This window comes from Poecilia reticulata, chromosome 12, assembly GCF_904066995.2.
Source record: "Poecilia reticulata chromosome 12, P_reticulata-male-v2, whole genome shotgun sequence".
NCBI lineage: Eukaryota > Metazoa > Chordata > Actinopteri > Cyprinodontiformes > Poeciliidae > Poecilia > Poecilia reticulata.
The window spans coordinates 24,428,723-24,448,513 of NC_088841.1; the positions used below are offsets into that span (position 1 = coordinate 24,428,723).

At 41.7% G+C, this 19,791-nt stretch overlaps 1 protein-coding gene across 11 annotated transcripts in view; it reads left to right on the top strand.

The window, feature by feature from the left end:
- Nucleotides 1–19,791, top strand: part of unc13bb (unc-13 homolog Bb (C. elegans)) — a 69,533-nt gene that overhangs the window by 33,505 nt on the left and 16,237 nt on the right. For 10 of the 11 annotated variants that reach the window (XM_081613369.1, XM_081613366.1, XM_081613370.1 and 7 more), the window contains 15 exons: nt 755–1,039; nt 1,111–1,201; nt 10,265–10,311; nt 10,852–10,930; nt 13,076–13,150; nt 13,589–13,808; nt 14,827–15,054; nt 15,125–15,266; nt 15,565–15,734; nt 16,443–16,558; nt 17,564–17,727; nt 18,229–18,379; nt 18,614–18,682; nt 18,950–19,039; nt 19,590–19,727. In XM_081613369.1, coding sequence (XP_081469495.1) covers nt 755–1,039; nt 1,111–1,201; nt 10,265–10,311; nt 10,852–10,930; nt 13,076–13,150; nt 13,589–13,808; nt 14,827–15,054; nt 15,125–15,266; nt 15,565–15,734; nt 16,443–16,558; nt 17,564–17,727; nt 18,229–18,379; nt 18,614–18,682; nt 18,950–19,039; nt 19,590–19,727 — 2,065 coding nt within the window. Of the gene's footprint in view, nt 1–754; nt 1,040–1,110; nt 1,202–2,416; nt 2,607–7,465; nt 9,491–9,762; nt 9,786–10,264; nt 10,312–10,851; nt 10,931–13,075; nt 13,151–13,588; nt 13,809–14,826; nt 15,055–15,124; nt 15,267–15,564; nt 15,735–16,442; nt 16,559–17,563; nt 17,728–18,228; nt 18,380–18,613; nt 18,683–18,949; nt 19,040–19,589; nt 19,728–19,791 lie in introns of those variants that run through there. The other variant, XM_081613375.1, reaches the window with a different exon arrangement.

The window sequence follows — 19,791 nt, forward strand, 5'->3', positions numbered from 1 at the left end:
CTTTGCAACTCATTTGTTTTGGTGTTCATGATCATTTGGAAGACAAATTATTCTAGGATTTAGGAAAAAATACTTTTGGTAGCCTCAAGGGACCTAATAAAGAAAAAGATTAGATTAATATCAGACAGTCTTTTTATACAGTGTATCTGGTTCCAACTTTATGTTCTTCTGGTGTTTGTTTTATCCCAACAAATAATGTCTACTCTAAATATAATAGCTGTGATATCAAACACACAGATTAAATCTGCATATTTTAAACATTCAGCTCTTTTTCTGGAAGTTTTTACTCGAAGTAAGAAACAGCAAGAAATATGCAGAAGCAATTGTGCAAATAATCATCCTTGTTTTCTCACACCAGTGTGTAATGCGCCATCTCTATGCAGTTTTTACCTTTTCCATCATGCAGCAGTAAGGTTGGGTATCTAATTTAAGGATTTATGTGGTGTGTGTGTAGTAACCCAGCTAACACTTTTGAAATATTGTTGTTCAATTGACACTTTATGTGCGCATGGCTTGTAGCAGGTAAGTGGGATTTATTTAAACTAGTTATATTGTTTTGAGGTTTGATTCTTACAATGGATCCATGGGACTAGGTTTTACATTCCACTGAAAAATCTCCAGAAAATCAGGGGTCCACTGTACTCTCAACTGCTATGATTTAACAATCCTCACTTATCTGATTTAACTAGAAGGTAAGAGAAAATGTCCCGTCAGTTTTCTGAATGTTTCCCTCACTCCTTTCTCACAACTGTAGTCCGGTGGAAAGTAATCGTTTCGGGTCGTCTGGGAACCTGAGCCAGGCTAGCTCGCAGCTGAGTGAGACCGGCCACGAGAGCACCGGCGGCTCCGAACTGGAAGAGTCTTTCCACTCCTACCACAGTACCGGCTTACACCCGTCCACCAACGGCCAGCAACGTCCCACCGGACCTTCCTACAGACACTCGACTGGCAGCGAGAAGGACGTAGACAATCAGTCTACTGAATTACTGCCACGTTTAAACAGCGACGCATCAGAAAAAGAAGCACCAAAACTCCCACGGTAACGTTTTGGTTCAGGTTTCTACTCTCTTTTACTGAAAGTGGATCTGTGAAATTAACTCTCCCTCTTAGATTCCATGATGGAGGTCAGCCATTGCCTTTCTCCCCGTCTAGAGTTCGTTGGCTGAAAGCCATCAACAAAGTGAGAGTCCAGCTTCGGGAGGTAAAATCTTCATCATCTTCTCTTTACTTTATGACTTCTTTTCCCAAAACATAAAACAAAGATGTATTAAATAAGCTTTGCAACGCTTTGACACTCTGGTTGAATTTAACCTCTCTTGGTGTTTCAATGTATGGGATTGTTTGAAGTTTCTGTCTAGTTTTCCTGTCAAATACCATTTTTACAATCAGTCAGTCTAAAGTGGTTACGTTTTTAAAAAGACTGACCTTCAGCAGATGTTGCGTGTTATTGTTTACATATGGAAATTTCACACATGCACTCAAGGGGAAAATAACTCAGAAAAACCTTTAAAGAATAACTTTCCGTGTCGACTCGTTGCCGTAACAACTGACAACAATGTCACTTTATGTTTCAGGATTAAACACCAGAAAACACTCAAACATTTCCCACACAAAGAACAGTTCGTTACAGTTTCATGTTTTTAGGCTAGATGTTTATTTTGCGATTATCAAGTGATGGGTGTGGTAAATTAGCTACTGCTGCTATTAGCTAATCCAACATGATTAGCTAATTTAAACATCTTCAGTGTGTAGGTCACCTTTTTAAAAACCTTTAGCTGAACCAAAAATACACAGAATTCACATAACATCTATATGTTACGGTTCTATATCTATAATCATGCTGGCATAGCTGACCTACTTTGCTTTCCCTTGCTATTTTTTTCTTAATTATAATTGACCTTATTTTAGTTGTTGTAGTGTTCACAACTAGACGACATCCCTTTATGTTTTTATTATCATTATTTTATTTATTTTTATATTATAGGAACATTTAAGATTTAGCATGTTATGTTGACAACTTGAATCAAATATTGAAACAATCAACTAATTTTGTACTTAATTACTTACTGAAGAAAAGCACACAAAATTGTACAGAAAATATATAAATTTTGCATTTAAGATGGGAAAAAGCATCTATGTCTGAAAAAGTGGTAGTTTTAGTTTCACTAAGCACCTTTTTCTCTTTAGTTATTAATTAATTAACCAACCTAAAAACAGTGAACAGATCAGCTCTACTCTATATTGATATTACAGAAATGCAGAAATGTTGTTTTCCACATGATGTTAGGAATATGTTTAAGCTGAAGATGCTTCCTAAGAATTTGCTGCATTTCAGCCTCAGGTTAGAAATTAGTCAGAAAATATGGAGAGAGAGGAAGAGGAGGAAGACTGCGCGCCGGGATGGGCACTGAATGTGGTGGGAGGGGATCCAGGATGACTTTCTGAGGAAAACGCGTCTCCTCCCGTCATTCTTCTCCTTTTAGTGGCTTAAATTAAAGCTGTAGCTGTAAAATCGTCTGAAATGTAGCAAACACGTCTTATAAAGCAACAAAAAAGCCTCACAGATCTTCACCATGTGGCTCTGACCTTCATTTATTCCCAACAAGGTAAGGTCTGAATATTTATATTTACTTGTTGGTGTTTTTGGTACAGTTAATATTTGGCTTTTGATTCGTTCCTTGACATTTGAAAACTTCAAAGCAAGGACAAATTTTTGTGTAAGGTAGATTTAAATGTTTCCTTCCTCGTCTTTTAAAACTCAGATTTGTTTTTGATTTTCATATCAGCTTTAATTTAGTTTAAATTAAACCAAACTGCAACTCGCTGCCTTCAACTAATAAGCAGAGATGCTGAGGAGGATCAGGACCAAGGAAGAGGAACATATTATTTTTTTTATCAGAATTATGACTTTTCTTTCTTCTTTCCCTCCTTTACATTCATCCATCCGTATGCCATTTATCCATTGCTTTCATTCTTTTGTCCTTTCATTGTTTTTACTTTCTTCCTTTCATCCTTCCTTTACTACTTTATGTTCTTCTTTCGTTCATTTCTTCTCTCCATTCATCTTTTCTTTCACCCTTTCCTTCCTTCCTTCCTTCCTTCCTTCCTTCCTTCCTTCCTTCCTTCCTTCCTTCCTTCCTTCCTTCCTTCCTTCCTTCCTTCCTTCCTTCCTTCCTTCACTAAAACTCTCCAACAGGAAATAACTGAATCATCTGCTGTTAAATCAGGTTTTATTTAGTTTTCTTCCCTGTAAAGTATCGTCCGTTAATCTCAGAGTGATCGGTTGTTGCAGCTGGTTGGGGTTTGAATGATTGACATAACTTCAGGATTAAGAATCTGTTTGTCGTCTAATTGCTGCTCTGCCTCTCCAGAGCACCTAATTACAGACAGCTAAGCAGCTGCTGGTTGTTCCCTCCACACATTTAGCTGAGAAGTCACTTCAAACTGGACTGTTTGTCTGATTTCTGCACTACAAAGACTATAGTTGTCTCTCAGTCTAAAATAGATCCTTCAATTGTCTGTAAAATGACAATTTATCCAACAAGTTTAACTATAATTTGGCAAATCTTTCATTTTTCTGCTCTTACTGTGGAAATGACCAGATATTTATGTAGACTGTATAAAAAGACACATATTCAAACAGTTTTATGTAATTTTAAACACATCAGTCAGAGTTCAGGAAGCAGACAGGTTCTGTGGACCAAAGCAAAAAACCTTATAAATATGTTGATTAGTTAGAAACTTCCATTTTCCGTAGTTTCCTATCCAACATGGACTGAAAAGCTGCTCCATAAAGAAGAATCAATATGAAAAACCAGGTAGTATCTTAATTTTAAGAAACATCTGGGTATGGATAGGAACTACACAGTAACTAAATCATATTGGGGAAAAAAGAATGTACTTCACATCCCTATTGTGAAAATAGATGTTATTATGGAGAAACATTTTGAAGAAACGCTGATGAAACGTCTCAGAAACTTAAACTTTGGTCACAAATGGGTCTTCCAAATGAATGACCTAAAACTTATCTGAATTAGATGCCATCCATCCATCCATCCATTTTCTTCCGCTTATCCGGGGTCAGGTCGCGGGGGCAGCAGCTTCAGAAGGGAGGCCCAGACTTCCCTCTCCCCAGCCACTTCTTCCAGCTCCTCCGGGGGAACCCCAAGGCGTTCGCAGGCCAGCCGAGAGACGTAATCCCTCCAGCGTGTCCTGGGTCTTCCCCGAGGCCTCCTCCCGGTGAGACGTGCCCGGAACACCTCACCAGGGAGGCGAACAGGAGGCATCCTTACCAGATGCCCGAGCCACCTCAACTGGCTCCTCTCGACGTGGAGGAGCAGCGGCTCTACTGAGTCCCTCCCGGATGACCGAGCTTCTCACCCTATCTCTAAGGGAGAGCCCAGCCACCCTGCGGAGGAAACCCATTTCGGCCGCTTGTACCCGTGATCTCATTCTTTCGGTCATGACCCAAAGCTCATGACCATAGATGAGGGTGGGAACGTAGATCGACCGGTAAATCGAGAGCTTCGCTTTTTGGCTCAGCTCTCTCTTCACCACGACGGACCGGTACAGCGTCCGCTTCACAGTAGACGCTGCCCCAATCCGCCTGTCGATCTCCCGCTCCCTTCTTCCCTCATTCGTGAACAAGATCCCCAGATACTTAAACTCCTCCACTTGAGGCAGGACGACCCCCCTGACCCGGAGAAGGCACTCTACCCTTTTCCGGCTCAAGACCATGGCCTCGGATTTGGAGGCACTGAGCCTCATCCCGGCCGCTTCACACTCGGCTGCGAACCACTCCAGTGAGAGCTGCAGATCGCGTTCCGATGAAGCCAACAGGACCACATCATCCGCAAAAAGCAGAGATGCGATCCTAAGGCCACCAAAACGGATCCCCTCAACACCTCGGCTGCGCCTAGAAATTCTGTCCATAAAAGTAATGAACAGAATCGGTGACAAAGGGCAGCCTTGGCGGAGTCCAACTCTCACCGGAAACGAGCCCGACTTACTGTCGGCAATGCGGACCAGACTCTGACACCGGTCATACAGGGACCTGACGGCCCGTATCAAAGGGCCCGGTAACCCATACTCCCGGAGTACCCCCCACAGGGACCCCCGAGGGACACGGTCGAACGCCTTCTCCAAGTCCACAAAACACATGTAGACTGGTTGGGCGAACTCCCATGCACCCTCCAGGACCCTGCTGAGGGTGTAGAGCTGGTCCAGTGTTCCACGACCAGGACGAAAACCACACTGCTCTTCCTGAATCCGAGGTTCGACTATCTGACGGACCCTCCTCTCCAGGACCCCTGAATAGACCTTACCAGGGAGGCTTAAGAGTGTGATCCCCCTGTAATTGGAGCACACCCTCCGGTCCCCCTTTTTAAACAGGGGGACCACCACCCCAGTCTGCCAGTCCAGGGGAACTGCCCCCGATGTCCATGCGATATTGCAGAGTCGCGTTAGCCAACACAACCCCGCAACATCCAGAGCCTTAAGGAACTCCGGGCGGATCTCATCCACCCCCGGGGCCCTGCCACCGAGGAGCTTTTTGACCACCTCGGCGACCTCGTCCCCAGAGATTGGAGAGCCCAGCCCAGAGTCCCCATGCTCAGCTTCCTCAACAGAAGGCATGTTGGTGGGATTGAGGAGGTCTTCGAAGTATTCCGCCCACCGGCCCACAACGTCCCGAGTTGAGGTCAGCAGCGCACCATCCCCACTATAAACAGTGTTGGTGCTGCACTGCTTCCCCCTCCTGAGACGCCGGATGGTGGACCAGAATCGCCTCGAAGCCGTACGAGGCGATTCTGCTCTCCAAACTCCTCCCACGCCCAAGTTTTTGCCTTAGCGACAACCCAAGCCGCATGCCGTTTCGCCCGCCGGTACCCATCAGCTGCTTCTGGAGTCCCACAGGCCAAAAAGGCCCGGTAGGACTCCTTCTTCAGCTTGACAGCATCCCTCACCGAAGGTGTCCACCAACGGGTTCGAGGGTTGCCGCCGCGACAGGCACCAACAACCTTGCGGCCGCAGCTCCGATAGGCCGCCTCGGCAATGGAGGAACGGAACATGGTCCACTCAGACTCAATGTCCCCCACCTCCCCCGGAACGTGTTTGAAGTTCTGCCGGAGATGAGAGTTGAAGCTCCGTCTCACAGGGGACTCCACCAGATGTTCCCAGCAGACCCTCACTACACGTTTGGGCCTGCCAGGTCTGACCGGCTTCCTCCCCCACCACCGGAGCCAACTCGTCACCAGGTAGTGGTCAGTGGACAGCTCCGCACCTCTTTTCACCCGAGTGTCCAAGACATACGGCCGCAAATCCGATGAGACGATGACAAAGTCAATCATCGAACTGCGGCCTAGGGCGTCCTGGTGCCAAGTGCACATATGGACGCCCTTATACCTGAACATGGTGTTCGTGATGGACAATCCGTGACGAGCACAGAAATCCAACAACAGAACACCGCTTGGGTTCAGATCGGGGGGGCCGTTCCTCCCAACCACGCCTCTCCAGGTCTCACTGTCATTGCCCACGTGAGCGTTGAAGTCTCCCAGTAGAACAATGGAGTCCCCAGGAGGGGCACTCTCCAGTACCCCCTCTAAGGACTCCAAGAAGGGTGGGTAATCTGAACTGCCGTTCGGCCCGTAAGCACAAACAACAGTCAGAACCCGTCCCCCCACCCGTAGGCGGAGGGAGGCTACCCTCTCGTTCACTGGGGTGAACCCCAACGTACAGGCGCCCAAATGGGGGGCAACAAGTATGCCCACTCCAGCCCGGCGCCTCTCACCGTGGGCATCTCCAGAGTGGAAGTACGTCCAGCCCCTCTCAAGGAGACTGGTTCCAGAACCAGAGCCATGCGTCGAGGTGAGGCCGACTATTTCTAGCCGGAACCTCTCAGCCTCGCACACTAGCTCCGGCTCCTTCCCCACCAGAGAGGTGACGTTCCACGTCCCAAGAGCCAGCTTCTGCAGCCGAGGATCAGACCGCCAGGGTCCCCTCCCTTGGCTGCCGCCCATAGCACAATGCACCCGACCCCTTTGGCCCCTCGGACAGGTGGTGAGCCCATCGGAATGAATTAGATGCATTCTACAGAAAAGCGTGTGAATTGTTTTTTGTTACATACTTTCATAAATTCAGATATTAGGCTAGTATAAGAATAACCACTAATAGTCTAACTATAGCTAATTTTCATCAATAGTAGGAGGTTTAATTTGATTTAATATTAGAAAGGCGGGACATAAAGTGTATGCAGCAATGTGATTTCAACTGTAAATCTGTTTTTTGTTCTATAAAAATTACTAAATAGATTAGCTGTAATTGCTGTTAATGTAATATAACTTCTCTAGTTTTTTAACTAAAAAATGAAATTGCCAGGTGAAGAAATTGTTTATTGGTTGTATTAACAAAATTGCCTAAAAAACTACTGAAATCATGTTTCTTTTTCCCTTCTAACATCGACAAAAAGTCTTACTGTAGGGACTCTCTGTGGCAGAGCTAGCTGTTTTCCCATGCATTGGACCAGTTGACAACGGGATCCAACTACCAGGAATGTTTCCCAAAGGACGGATTGGTGGACAAGATGAAAATCCATTTCAAGTCTCACCAAAAAGGCAAGAGATGCAGACAAAGAGCTCAAAGAGCCCAGACTGTGGGGAAAGCTTGCACAGAAAGCCACTGGGGCTGGAAGGTAATCCCCCTTGTGATGTTTCAGCGGTCAACTCTACCGGCAACAAAGCTAGCATAGCCTCAGTTGGGGAAAAGAGAGTAACTCGGCACCAAGATGGCAGTGCAGCTGGGGATGATGCCAAACATGATGCGCAGAAGAAGATGTCAGTTGAGGAAGCAGGACAAGGTTCTGGTAACATAGTGGAGCACATCCTTAAAGAGTTGAAAGGTATCAATAAGATCCAGGAGGAAATATCTGACCTGAGGCAGTATTTAACATCCGTGCGCGGCTCAGTGGATGAAGTATCTTGTTGTGTCGACGCGGTTCTCAGTGAAATAGGGGAGCTGTACTGCGGAGCATCAGCTGCACCTGAACCGAGTCCAGTTCCTCAAACAGCACGCATCAGACGAGGAAGTCTGGGCAGACAAAACGCAATCATGCGTCTCCATGAGAGAGATCCAAGTCCAGCGTTGGATAACACTGTGTATGGAGAAGATTCAGGCTCTAGAGCACCTAAAGGCTGGCAAGAAGACAACAAAACTGATGATGATGTTCGTCCATTTAGTTTTGGCAACTTGGAGCAGAGTTCAAATCCTGAGCTCTGCCACTTGGAGCGTCATTGTGGGCAGAACTACCACAGCACCAGCTCTCTGTCATCATCTCGGAGCTCAAACTGCCCGGGAGCAGGTTTTCCTTCTGGTGATGCAGAATGCAATATCTGGCGTTGGAGCGAAGAAGATATCTCCTCTTGTGGCCAAGACACTTGGAAGAAGGAACCACAATGTGTTGCAGTGGGATCTTCCCCAAACAGCAGTTCTGAACACCTTTCTCTGTTGTTTGGACAGCAGTACAACTCTTCCTCAAGTTCTTCTAGTAAGGTTGGGTGGAGGACGCCAACCAGTGAAGCTGAAGAGGGAACCCTGGACTGTGACTGCGCTGCAAACTGCCCATTTTCCCGAAGCTCTGGTTACCACACAACGGATGTTTGCGCGAACGACCTCGACAGCGAGCCATCCAGGAGCTTAAGCTGCTCTACCGTGCTGTTGACAGACTGCGATGACGGTTACCCGGTGCAACATTCGCCCTGCGATGAATATCCATCATCTGGAGATACTCTTGATCTGGGGTCGGCTGAGAGTCTGGACAGGGAATGGACAGATCAGAGCCTTTCCAGAGAGGAAGTACTGGAATCATCATCACAAACATCTTCTGAGATAGATTCAGAGACCACTCCCAAAACCCCCATCGACAAGGTTGACGAAACGATCTTAAGCGAGGCTGTGGTCACTTTTAGATCTGCTTTGAAAGGGGAAATGAGGAAGTTTGAAGTCCTCAACCATGAGGGAGTTCATGAGGGAGTTCCTGACTCTCAGTTGTCTCCATCATCAGTTAGACGACCCAGTGAACCCGAAGAGAAGGATGTTCACCAGTTTACCTCTGCAATGGGGGACAGTGGGACCAGTCAAACACATAATACACCAGTCTCTCCACAAGAGTTTCCCACTCCAACTAAGTATAAGTCATTAGAGTTGGCACAAAAAACCGTGGAGAGCAATGGAGAGTTGTCCAGCATTGATGTAACCCCAAACCACAGTCCTGTCGTACGGGCGAAAAGTCTCCTGGAGCCGATCAGCGAAAACGGCCCCCCTGCTGAGGGGGACAAAGCAAAACCAACTGATGCCAGCCATAGAGAGCGAATTGCTAATTTTCAGCGCATATTGAGAGAAAAAAGACAAACACATCGTCAATTCTCCAGATCCACTCAGGGTTCCTACGGGTCTCAGGGATCCCAGGGATCCCAATCTCAAGATGAATTCATTTCAGGTATCTTTAAATTCTTCTTCTTCTCTAACTTTAATAACAATGCCAGAAATTAGGGTTGGGTATTAATTGGTATGAATTGGTTTTATTGATTTATAGTTTTTGAAGATTTAATTTTTGGATCCAACCTGGATGTTGGGGATGAAATTGGATTTCAGCAAAAAATTGCAATGAGTGAACATAGACTTTAATGTGCCTGAATTTTTAAAAAGATCATTTAAACTACTTTATGTAATTTATATTCTCTATGATCTATTGTTTTGTCTTTTTTTCAGAGTTTGGAAGAGAAGAAAATCAGGTTACACATAAAATATTAGCCTTCTTTTTAATTTTTCTCCCATGTTTCCCTCCTGATGTGTTTTTTGTGGAGTTTTTTGTTCTCACTTGTTTCCCGTCTAGAAAACATGAAAACAATATGGGTTGCATGTATTTTATTTTGTTTGCAAGTTTTACGACCAAAACTAAGAGTAAGGGAATATCTGCGTTAAAATATCATTCTGATGGGGAAAACCGATGTCAACAACTGATAAATTCTCCTCCATACTGTTATGAGTCTCTTCCTTTATTTTTATATTTTGACCTTTGTGCTACTAAATAAAATATATTTTTGTTTTTTTTCTCATTTTCAACATCACAGGGTCACTATTTGTACAGTTATTGAGTTTAATAACTAATAAAGTTTTTTATGTGACATCAGAGAGGTTAAACTCAACCAGAACCATTTTTCCTTTCCTCCCTAAACGTCTTCAAACTAAAATCTTTAAAATATTCCCACAGGTGAGAGATGTGGAGCCCAACACCAGACAGGCCTGGGTTAAACCAGGGTAAGTTTTACCTTATCAATCCATCAATCAAATTTTATTTGTATAGCACATTTCAGCAGCAAGGCATTTCAAAGTGCTTTACATAATTAAAATAACAGCATGTGACAGTGAATAAACAGTTGGAAAGACGGAAGATAATTTTTTTATTCTTTAAATAAAAAGAGAAAAGGTTAAAAAAGATTAAAAACATTAAAACCTTGTAGGACTTCAATTAAACGTCTCACACCTCAGTTTTAGTTAAAACGCCATTTAACAAGGATTCTCACACCCCTAGATATAGATTTGTTTAACTTGGAAGTTTTCCAGGGGGGCCTTTATATAGAGTGAAAGAGAAATGAAAAGTAGTTAATAACTAGATGAAAAGTAAAGATAAAAACCTTAAAAACATCAGATATCAAAACACGCAATTTAGCCATAAGCAACTCTAAGCAGGTGGGTGTTAAAAGTTTACTGATCACAATGTGAATGCTTTGTCTACCAGTGCAGACAAAATGGAGGTTTTCTGTGTTGAATGAATTTCTGCCCTCATTATGTTGGCAGTGGTGGATCTGGTCTGTATGGAATCGACAGCATGCCAGACCTGCGTAAGAAGAAGCCCATCCCCCTGGTCAGCGACGTGGTCAGTACCGTTCACTCATTATTTCACTTCTATTTTTCAGGTCATGTTTGTTTTAGCTTCAAGTTTTTTATTGTGACACCAACAGATGTCGCTGCTGCGCTCTTACGTTGCCTTGTGTGCATTTATATGTGTTAAGCTTTCATTTCAGTGTTTTATTGGAAATTCTTACAAAAAACAACAAAACGTATCTCAAAGTTTAACGGGGAAGGAAAATGATGTGATGTTCAAAGTTTTATGCAGAACTTTGGTGGACCAGAACAAAAATGGTATATTTGAACTTCATTTTCTGAATATAGTGGAGTATACTCAGTGTGCTAAAAATATACTTCTAGTCCATATTTTAGTGTTTTAAGAATACTTTTATTAATAACTAAAACTGAAATATATAATTTTTGCTATTTTAATAGTTTAAAATATTATACATATACTTGCCTAGCATATTACTTTTAGCATCCTATTTATACACTAAAACATACTTATTAAACTATTCTTGAAGTTAACCCATGCCATATTTACACTACAATGCAATTTACAAAATCATAAGAATATTAGAATATTGAGATTCTAAAACATATCATGTTTTAGAAGATATTTACAAATATCTACCCAAGTTATTAAAAACTCTAACGAAAACAAAGAGCTTCTGTGAAAGTAAGGTCTTTAGCTAAAAAACATATGTGAAAGAAAAAAGTTCATATTTGCATGTAAAAATATAAACATGATATTGTATCCAGGATGAAGTCCTTCTCTGTCCAAAAAAGTGAGCATTTCCGTATAAAAATGTAAACAAAGTAGCATCTCCAACTGAAAACATATCAAAAGGGCACAACTGTGAAACCAGAAATAAACATTTGGATAGGAACAAAAACATACTTTACGACTTCTATGTACTATATGATCTTCTACATGTAAGTTTATTAAAGGGTGATAACTTAATACGAATGTATGTAGTGAAAAACGAATGCTAATTTTTCTCTCCCTCCTCTCCTAAACCTGAAACTATTCCCCCACAACTCTCTTGAATGCATTCTCTCTTCCTGGTCAGGCTATGGTAAGTTATAGACGCAGATGCCCCTCCCCTTTTCCTGCTGGGGTAAAAATAGATAAAAAACATCAAGTAGGGGGTGATAACGCATCTAGCAGCATGGTGCACCGGTTTAATCTGAATAGAAACCTGCATGCACCCTGTAGGTCCTGGGCGACTTTCCTTCCTGCTTCATATTATCAATTATATATTATTCACCAATCATTCCCTCACCCTGTGGCTTTCCTGACTTCTGTTAGTTAAAAACTAGTTTAAATTAGTGACTCCAGGGCACTAACACAGTTCACATTGCAAAATCACAAAATATTACCAAGTATTTTGGTCTAGATTGTTGCACAAATATCTTAGTTCACATAAAATAAGACAAAACTAATTTACATGCAACTTTTCAGCAAGATATAGGAGCTTGTTCAGTAAATAATTCCTTAATATTGATGAAAAACTACTAGTACTGGCAGATATTTCACTTGCAACTTCAGAAAAATGTATTCTTACAAGTGAAATAATTTGCCCGTTACCTAGTAACCCCAGCGGAATTCCGCCCGTTACCTAGCAACCTAAATCTGGGCTATACAAAATATGTTCATTACATTTTTTTCACTAATTTTTTTACATGAAATAATTCTTAGATAAGATTTCAGTTTGGTTATTATTATTTCACTTAGAAAATGGCAAAATATCTTGTTTTAAGTGAAATAATCTCCCAGTAGAACTGATTTTAAAAAATGACTAACTTAAAACAGGCTGCTTTATTATGCCGTAGAGTTGTTTGTAAATTACTTTTCTCATTTCAGTGTAATAGGATATTTGCACTAGAAACTAAACCAAATTTACTTGGTAAGCAAAGTGCTGTTATTCTGTTTCGGACTTCTGGTCTAAATTTCCTGTTAATCTCCAGCTGCCTAAAACTAACAACACTCACATGGGTTTTTGACTGAAAAGAAAACCAAACTGTGCTAACCCCACTGACCTCTCCTTTAACCACCATCACTCCAAATTGCTACAGCAATAAAAACGGAGCTGCATTGGGTTTTTATTTTTTTGTGTGGCGCATAAATTTGTTTACTGGATGCAAACTTATGCAAATGTTCCCTGTTCAGTCGCTCGTTCAAGCCAGGAAGGCAGGGATCGCCTCTGCCATGGCGGCACGGTCCTCATTCAAGGACGAGGAGCTGGTAAGTAAAACTAACTTGCTTTTTTATTTTATCTGCCTTTTTTTCAAGGCCGCATGTGGGTTTTTAGAAAGAATACGCATTTAAAGGTTACACCTACAGCGTAAACCAGATATTTACAGATAAACATGTTTTTCCTCACAGTCTGAAGTTAAGTCAGACCAAACTTTTCTTTCTCTTAAAATTACCAAATGATCCCTACTTGCTAAATTCAAATGGTGGGAATATATTTTAGAGATGTTTTCTGTTACATTTGGTCAGTATCCCAGATAACAGTCTGTTGGGTTTACATCGACAAGCTTCTGAATGGTTAATTGGAGTCACACTTGCTTTCTGGTCTGATTTAACTTCAAAGAATGAGTAAAAATTAGTTTTTGTCTTTTTATTCACCTGTATCTGCCCACCTTACATAATAAACACATGATCTCCAACTATTCGTAGAAAAACCACGTGTACAAGAAGACCCTGCAGGCGCTCATCTACCCCATTTCCTGCACCACGCCGCATAACTTTGAGGTGTGGACCGCCACCACTCCCACTTACTGCTATGAGTGTGAGGGGCTGCTGTGGGGAATCGCCCGCCAAGGCATGCGTTGCTCCGAGTGCGGCGTCAAGTGCCATGAAAAGTGCCAAGAGCTTCTTAATGCGGATTGTTTACAACGTGAGTATAGACGAGCTTCATTTTATTGTTTACATCTGGAAATTTTACGCATGTCCACAAAAGTGGAGGGCAAAAAGACGATTCTTTTACATGCCGTCCTGCTAACGAATTGAAACCTGTTAATGTAGACATGATTCATTAGGGCTATGTGCCACAGGAAAGAGAAAACTAACAGAAAAACCATTAAAGACCCATTCAAAACCACTTGTATTTTTCTTTTTTCTCACTCTCCGTGTTTTTCTAAGCTACTCGTTGCCATAGCAATGGACGACACCACAACTTTATACAAAAGAATTCAACATCAACAAAGACTCAAACATTTCCCCAATATAGAACAAAACATTCAGTCCATTAGTTTGATGTTTTTAGGCTAGATCTCCATTTTGTGATTATTAATAAGTGATCATTGTGGTAGATTAGCTACCGCTGCTATTAGCTAAGCTAACATAGCAGTGCTTGATTAGCTAATTTAAGCACTTGTTGTACTGATGATCTGTCAGAGTTAATGTGTTGGCAGCCATTTTTATATTTTTTTAACTGAACCGAAACGCACCGAATTCCACATCACATCTACACGTTAATGTTGTCATAGTCAACCTAGCATAACGGAGCTACTCCCCTCGCTGTTTTTTCTTAAAGGCCCTTTTTATCTAGTTGTTGTAGTGTTGATATTATTTAGCAAAGAGTTGCTAAATAAGGAAAAGAGTTGCGTCTTTTTTCTATTAAATTATCAAGCGTACATTTATCATGCATTTTGACAACTTCAAAGCTAATACCAATGGTAATCATCGTTGGTGAGTAGTTTCATTACAAAACCGAGTTTAAAAAACACCAATTAAATTAGCCCTTCTGAATTTACTGGATATATTTACTGGAAACTAAATTTGCTATATATTTTCTAAATACTTATTTTTCTCTGCTATTAGCACATTAGTGGATTAGCCCTCCACTGGCAGTGGGTGCGCCACATTCTGTCAGTTGATGTTTCCGGCGTTTTGATTTTTGGTTGAATTTTTAGGTGCGGCTGAGAAAAGCTCCAAACACGGAGCAGAGGACCGTACCCAGAATATCATCATGGCCATGAAAGACAGGATGAAGATCAGAGAGAGGAACAAGCCAGAGATCTTTGAGCTGATCAGGGAGGTGTTCGTCGTCACCAAAGCCATTCACGCTCAGCAAATGAAGACCATCAAGCAGAGCGTGTTGGACGGGACGTCCAAGTGGTCGGCCAAGATCACCATCACAGGTACCACTCTGATCAATACCTTTGTTTACAGGTTAATCTCTGTGTACGATTATGTTTGTCTTTGTTTCAGTGGTTTGTGCGCAGGGACTTCAGGCGAAAGACAAGACCGGTTCCAGTGACCCGTATGTGACCGTCCAGGTGGGCAAGACGAAGAAGAGAACCAAGACCATTTATGGAAACCTCAACCCAGTATGGGAGGAAAAGTTCCACTTGTGAGTAAAGAATCCTCTTGATTTGGAAATAAAAAAAAAACCCAACATTTTTTTAATTTGCTTTTTTTGTTTTGACGATGCCTTTGGCAGTTAAATGTATGTTCCTGGAAAACATGTTAATTTTCCTTTAAAAGTTTCTTTTATTTTTATTTATCTTACAAATATGGTTGCATTTAAAGGGAGTCAAATGGATTAAATGCCAACACGCATTATTGAAACGGGAAATAACTGGCCAAACAGAAACTTTTCTTTCTTTTTATGGTAAGCTTGTATCTTTTTTAAATTTTTTTTTCTTTAGCGAGTGCCATAATTCTTCAGATCGCATCAAAGTTCGCGTTTGGGACGAAGACGATGACATCAAGTCCAGAGTGAAGCAGCGCCTGAAGAGGGAGTCTGACGATTTCCTGGGTCAGAGTATCATCGAAGTTCGAACTCTGAGTGGAGAAATGGACGTCTGGTACAACCTGGGTCAGTACAGAGTGGACAAATGCAAATATGGCCACCAGAACAGAACAACAAAGGTTCACACAATAACAAAAAAATGAAAATCAGATTAGCAATAACAGCACTAAGCAATGATAATACTGTGTTGTTGTCGTATTGTAGCATTAGCTTCTGCTAAATATCTTCTTGGTGCAGAGTTTTAGTGTCATCTTTAGCAAAGTACTGTGTTAGTGTGGTGATTTAGCATTAGCTTCTGCTAAGTATTGTGTTAGTGAAGTGCTTGCACACTGACTTCAGCTAAATCACATGTTGTTGTAGCCCTTTAGCATTAGCAGAACTAACTTTTTGGCTAGCATTCCCCACCTTTGATTATAACCAGCTGTGACATTATGCCATAAAACATTCCCAAACCATTTGGTCCTCTTTCTCCTTTCTTCCCATTTCCTGTTTTTTCAACACAAGATAATCAGATAGCTGGAAATCATCCGTTCTGCTGACGTGTGAAAATTGCCCCTAATAACGACCCTGTCAGGCAAATAGCAGGCTGAGCAGCTCACTATCAGCCGGAGGACTTCTATTAGCGCTGCAGAAACAAAGACTCCCTGCAATGGAGCTGCCATGTTGATAACCTGTAATTACAGTGAACAGATCTGGCTTGAGGTGCTGTGGAGCTGCAGCCGAATTATGAATCCAGAAAGGTGCAAATGTCCAAATGACTGTGTTTAATTACAGAGAAGCGGACGGACAAGTCGGCCGTGTCGGGAGCCATTCGCCTCCAAATCAACGTGGAGATCAAAGGAGAGGAGAAAGTGGCTCCGTACCACGTCCAGTACACCTGTCTGCATGAGGTATCGCCTTCAGATGCATCTCCATAATACAGAAGAGGATCAGGGCCACTGAGAAAAAGTCACAAGTTTGAGAAAAATGTCTAAATTCTGAGAAAAATTGTAAATTTTGAGAAAAAGCCAGACTTCTGATATTAATGTCAAAATTCCTAGAAAAGTCAGAAGTTTGAGAGAAAAAAGGACAGAATGTTGATTTAAATTTCACATATTGGTCAAAAATAACACAGAGGTTCTTTAATTTGTCACTGGATGCCGATTTAATGTATCTGAAGAACACATTGCGGTTATCACTTGTTGCATGTGGAACAGTTTTATTCCACTTTTTCCTTACAATAAACTTCCTATTGCGTTTGGACACCACATTATGCAAACAGCCACGTTGTTTGGAGCTCATTTTCTGACTTTTCTTCCATGTAGGTCCTTGTAAGACGTCACTACTCCTCACGTGGATCAATGTTTTTAATGTTTTTATCTTTTTTAAACTTTTTCAAAATCTCTTTCTCACTGTTTATTCAATATCACATGCTGTTTTTATTTTAATTATGTAAAGCACTTTGAAATGCCTTTCTGCTGAAATGTGCTATACAAATAAAATTTGATTGATTGATTGATTGATAGCTGATGTCAGTGAGCGAACAGAAAACTTACATGTCTGTTTTTAAAACTGTTTTATTCTATAATCTTGTTTTCAAAATTTACTGAAAACGGATGACAGTCTGATATTCACCAGTTTTTAAGGACCGTGTTTTTGTTTTGTCCTGTAGGTCATGTGATCAGAGCCAAACATGTTTCCGTTCTTCAGCAGGAACAAATAGAGTTTTGTTGGATTTGGTTATAAGCTTATTACAGCCTTATAAAACCAATAATCCCATAATCAGAAAACCCAAAACCTTCCAACCAGTCACAACATGATTTCAAATTAATGAAAGTCCTTCATCTTCCATGTTGCTGATGCTTAATTCCCTATTATCCTCTGGTTCTGAATGGTTTTCCTTCTATCCGCTGCAGAACCTGTTCCACTTCTCTACCGATGTTCTGGGTCAGGGCGCGGTCCGGATCCCCGAGGCCAGAGGAGACGATTCGTGGAAACTTTACTTTGACGACGTGGCGCAGGAGATAGTCGACGAGTTTGCAATGCGCTACGGGATCGAGGCCATCTACCAGGCCATGACGTGAGTCCACTTCCTGTCAGTCAAAATTAAAAACCTGCTCTTCAGACCGAGGGTGTTCAAAGTGAGGTTCGGGGGCCATTTCCTAACCCTGGATTGATTTTTATGCGGCGCCCCAACCACAACTCAAGAATAAGTTGGGACAAAGCTACGACGTTGAAATCAAAATCTAGTCTTTTCTCTTTGTTTCTTGTTAAATCTTATGTCATTCTTCATACGTAACGCAGAACTTATGCTAAAATGGAAGTTATTCTAAAATGAAAGTTTAGGATAACTTCCAATTTATCAAAATTCTGTTTTAGCATTTATTTTGAAATGGAAGTCATACTAGCATAACTTTAGTTTTAACATATCTTCCATTTTTGCCACCACGACCATCACAGCATAACTTCGATTGTGGCTTTTTGATGTAGTGTTGCTTTAGTAGTGTTGGCCCTTCTTGGCCACCGTACATCCTGACCAACGTTTTTCCTCACCTAACCTTGACTGTGTCTCTGTCTCCAGACACTTTGCCTGCTTGTCCACTAAGTACATGTGTCCTGGGGTTCCTGCAGTGATGAGCAGCCTGCTGGCTAACATCAACGCTTTCTACGCCCACACCACCGCCTCCACCAACGTGTCCGCCTCCGACCGATTCGCTGCTTCCAACTTTGGGGTTTGTACAGCTGTAGCACAAACAACACCACCTTCATCATCATCTTCTTTTTCTTTTTTCCTTTTTCTTTTTCTTCTTCTTCTTTTTTTCCTTTTTCTTTTCTTTTTCTTTTTCTTCTTCTTTTTTTCCTTATTCTTTTCTTTTTTTCTCTCTCTTTGTCCAACATTTCTCCCTACGGTTTGCTATTATTAATGTAGGGCACAATTTTACATTTCTTCTTTCCTCACATTACAGAAAGAGCGTTTTGTCAAGCTTCTAGACCAGCTTCACAACTCCTTACGTATTGATCTCTCTACCTATCGGGTAAGTTTTGTATATAAAACGCCTCAAAGATGTTTAAAAATCTGTTGGTATATTTTCACTCAGAAAAGTTAATACGTTTACATGTAAAGGAAGTGACTTTACATTCCAAGCACCAAACTATTGGTTACACAAAATGGAAAATAATCTAGAAATTAAAGTTTATTGATATTGAAGAGAAATTCTTGCGATATTATTCCATTTCCGTTATCTTACTTGAAAATCGTTTAGCCCATCAGTGCATCCCTAAAGTTAGTTTTTTCTGTGCAGAACCACTTTCCTGCCAGCAGCAAAGATCGGCTGCAAGATTTGAAATCAACAGTGGATCTTCTGACCAGCATCACCTTCTTCAGGATGAAGGTACCAAACAACCTCAAGTTCTGTATTTCTTCATTTTCATGCTTCATGTTAACTTAACATGCTTGTTTTTGTATATTTTTTTCCTAGGTATTTTGTATTCTACCATGTTAGCTTCTTTGTTGGTCCAATATGGCCGACTTCACCACAGGTTCACTGGACTTATTCTAATAAGACAGTAAAAAACTCAAGCTGGTGGCTAAAATCAGCCCAGCAGCTTCTGCCCCACGGTTACCGATGGCAACAGAAAAAAGGGGAGGGGCTGTCAGTTAATGGTTGCTACGGTAACCACCAACTGCCAAGCTCAGCGCAGCAGAACTTAAGTAGCAAAAAAATGCCAAGAGAAAAACTGGATAAAAGTTTTTCAGACAGTTAAAATCTAAATAATGAAATAATGAAAAGTTTATATTGTGATATTTCTTTCCATATAGGACACTGATAGTGGATCGGTTCACGGTTAGCTGAGCTGGTTCTGGATCTGCTGAAGCTGATGAACCTCCTGATGGTTCCAGGAACTGTTGTAACCTGATTTAGTTGTTTTTTTTTCTCTCAGGTGCAGGAGTTACAGTCTCCGCCCAGAGCCAGTCAGGTGGTGAGGGACTGCGTCAAAGCCTGCCTCAACTCCACCTACGACTACATCTTCAACAACTGCCACGAACTCTACAGCAGACAGTACCAGCCTGCTGACGCAGTGAGTGACGCATTATGGGGATTCTGTTAGATTCATGGCGGTTTTTATTTGGTAAAGTTGAGGT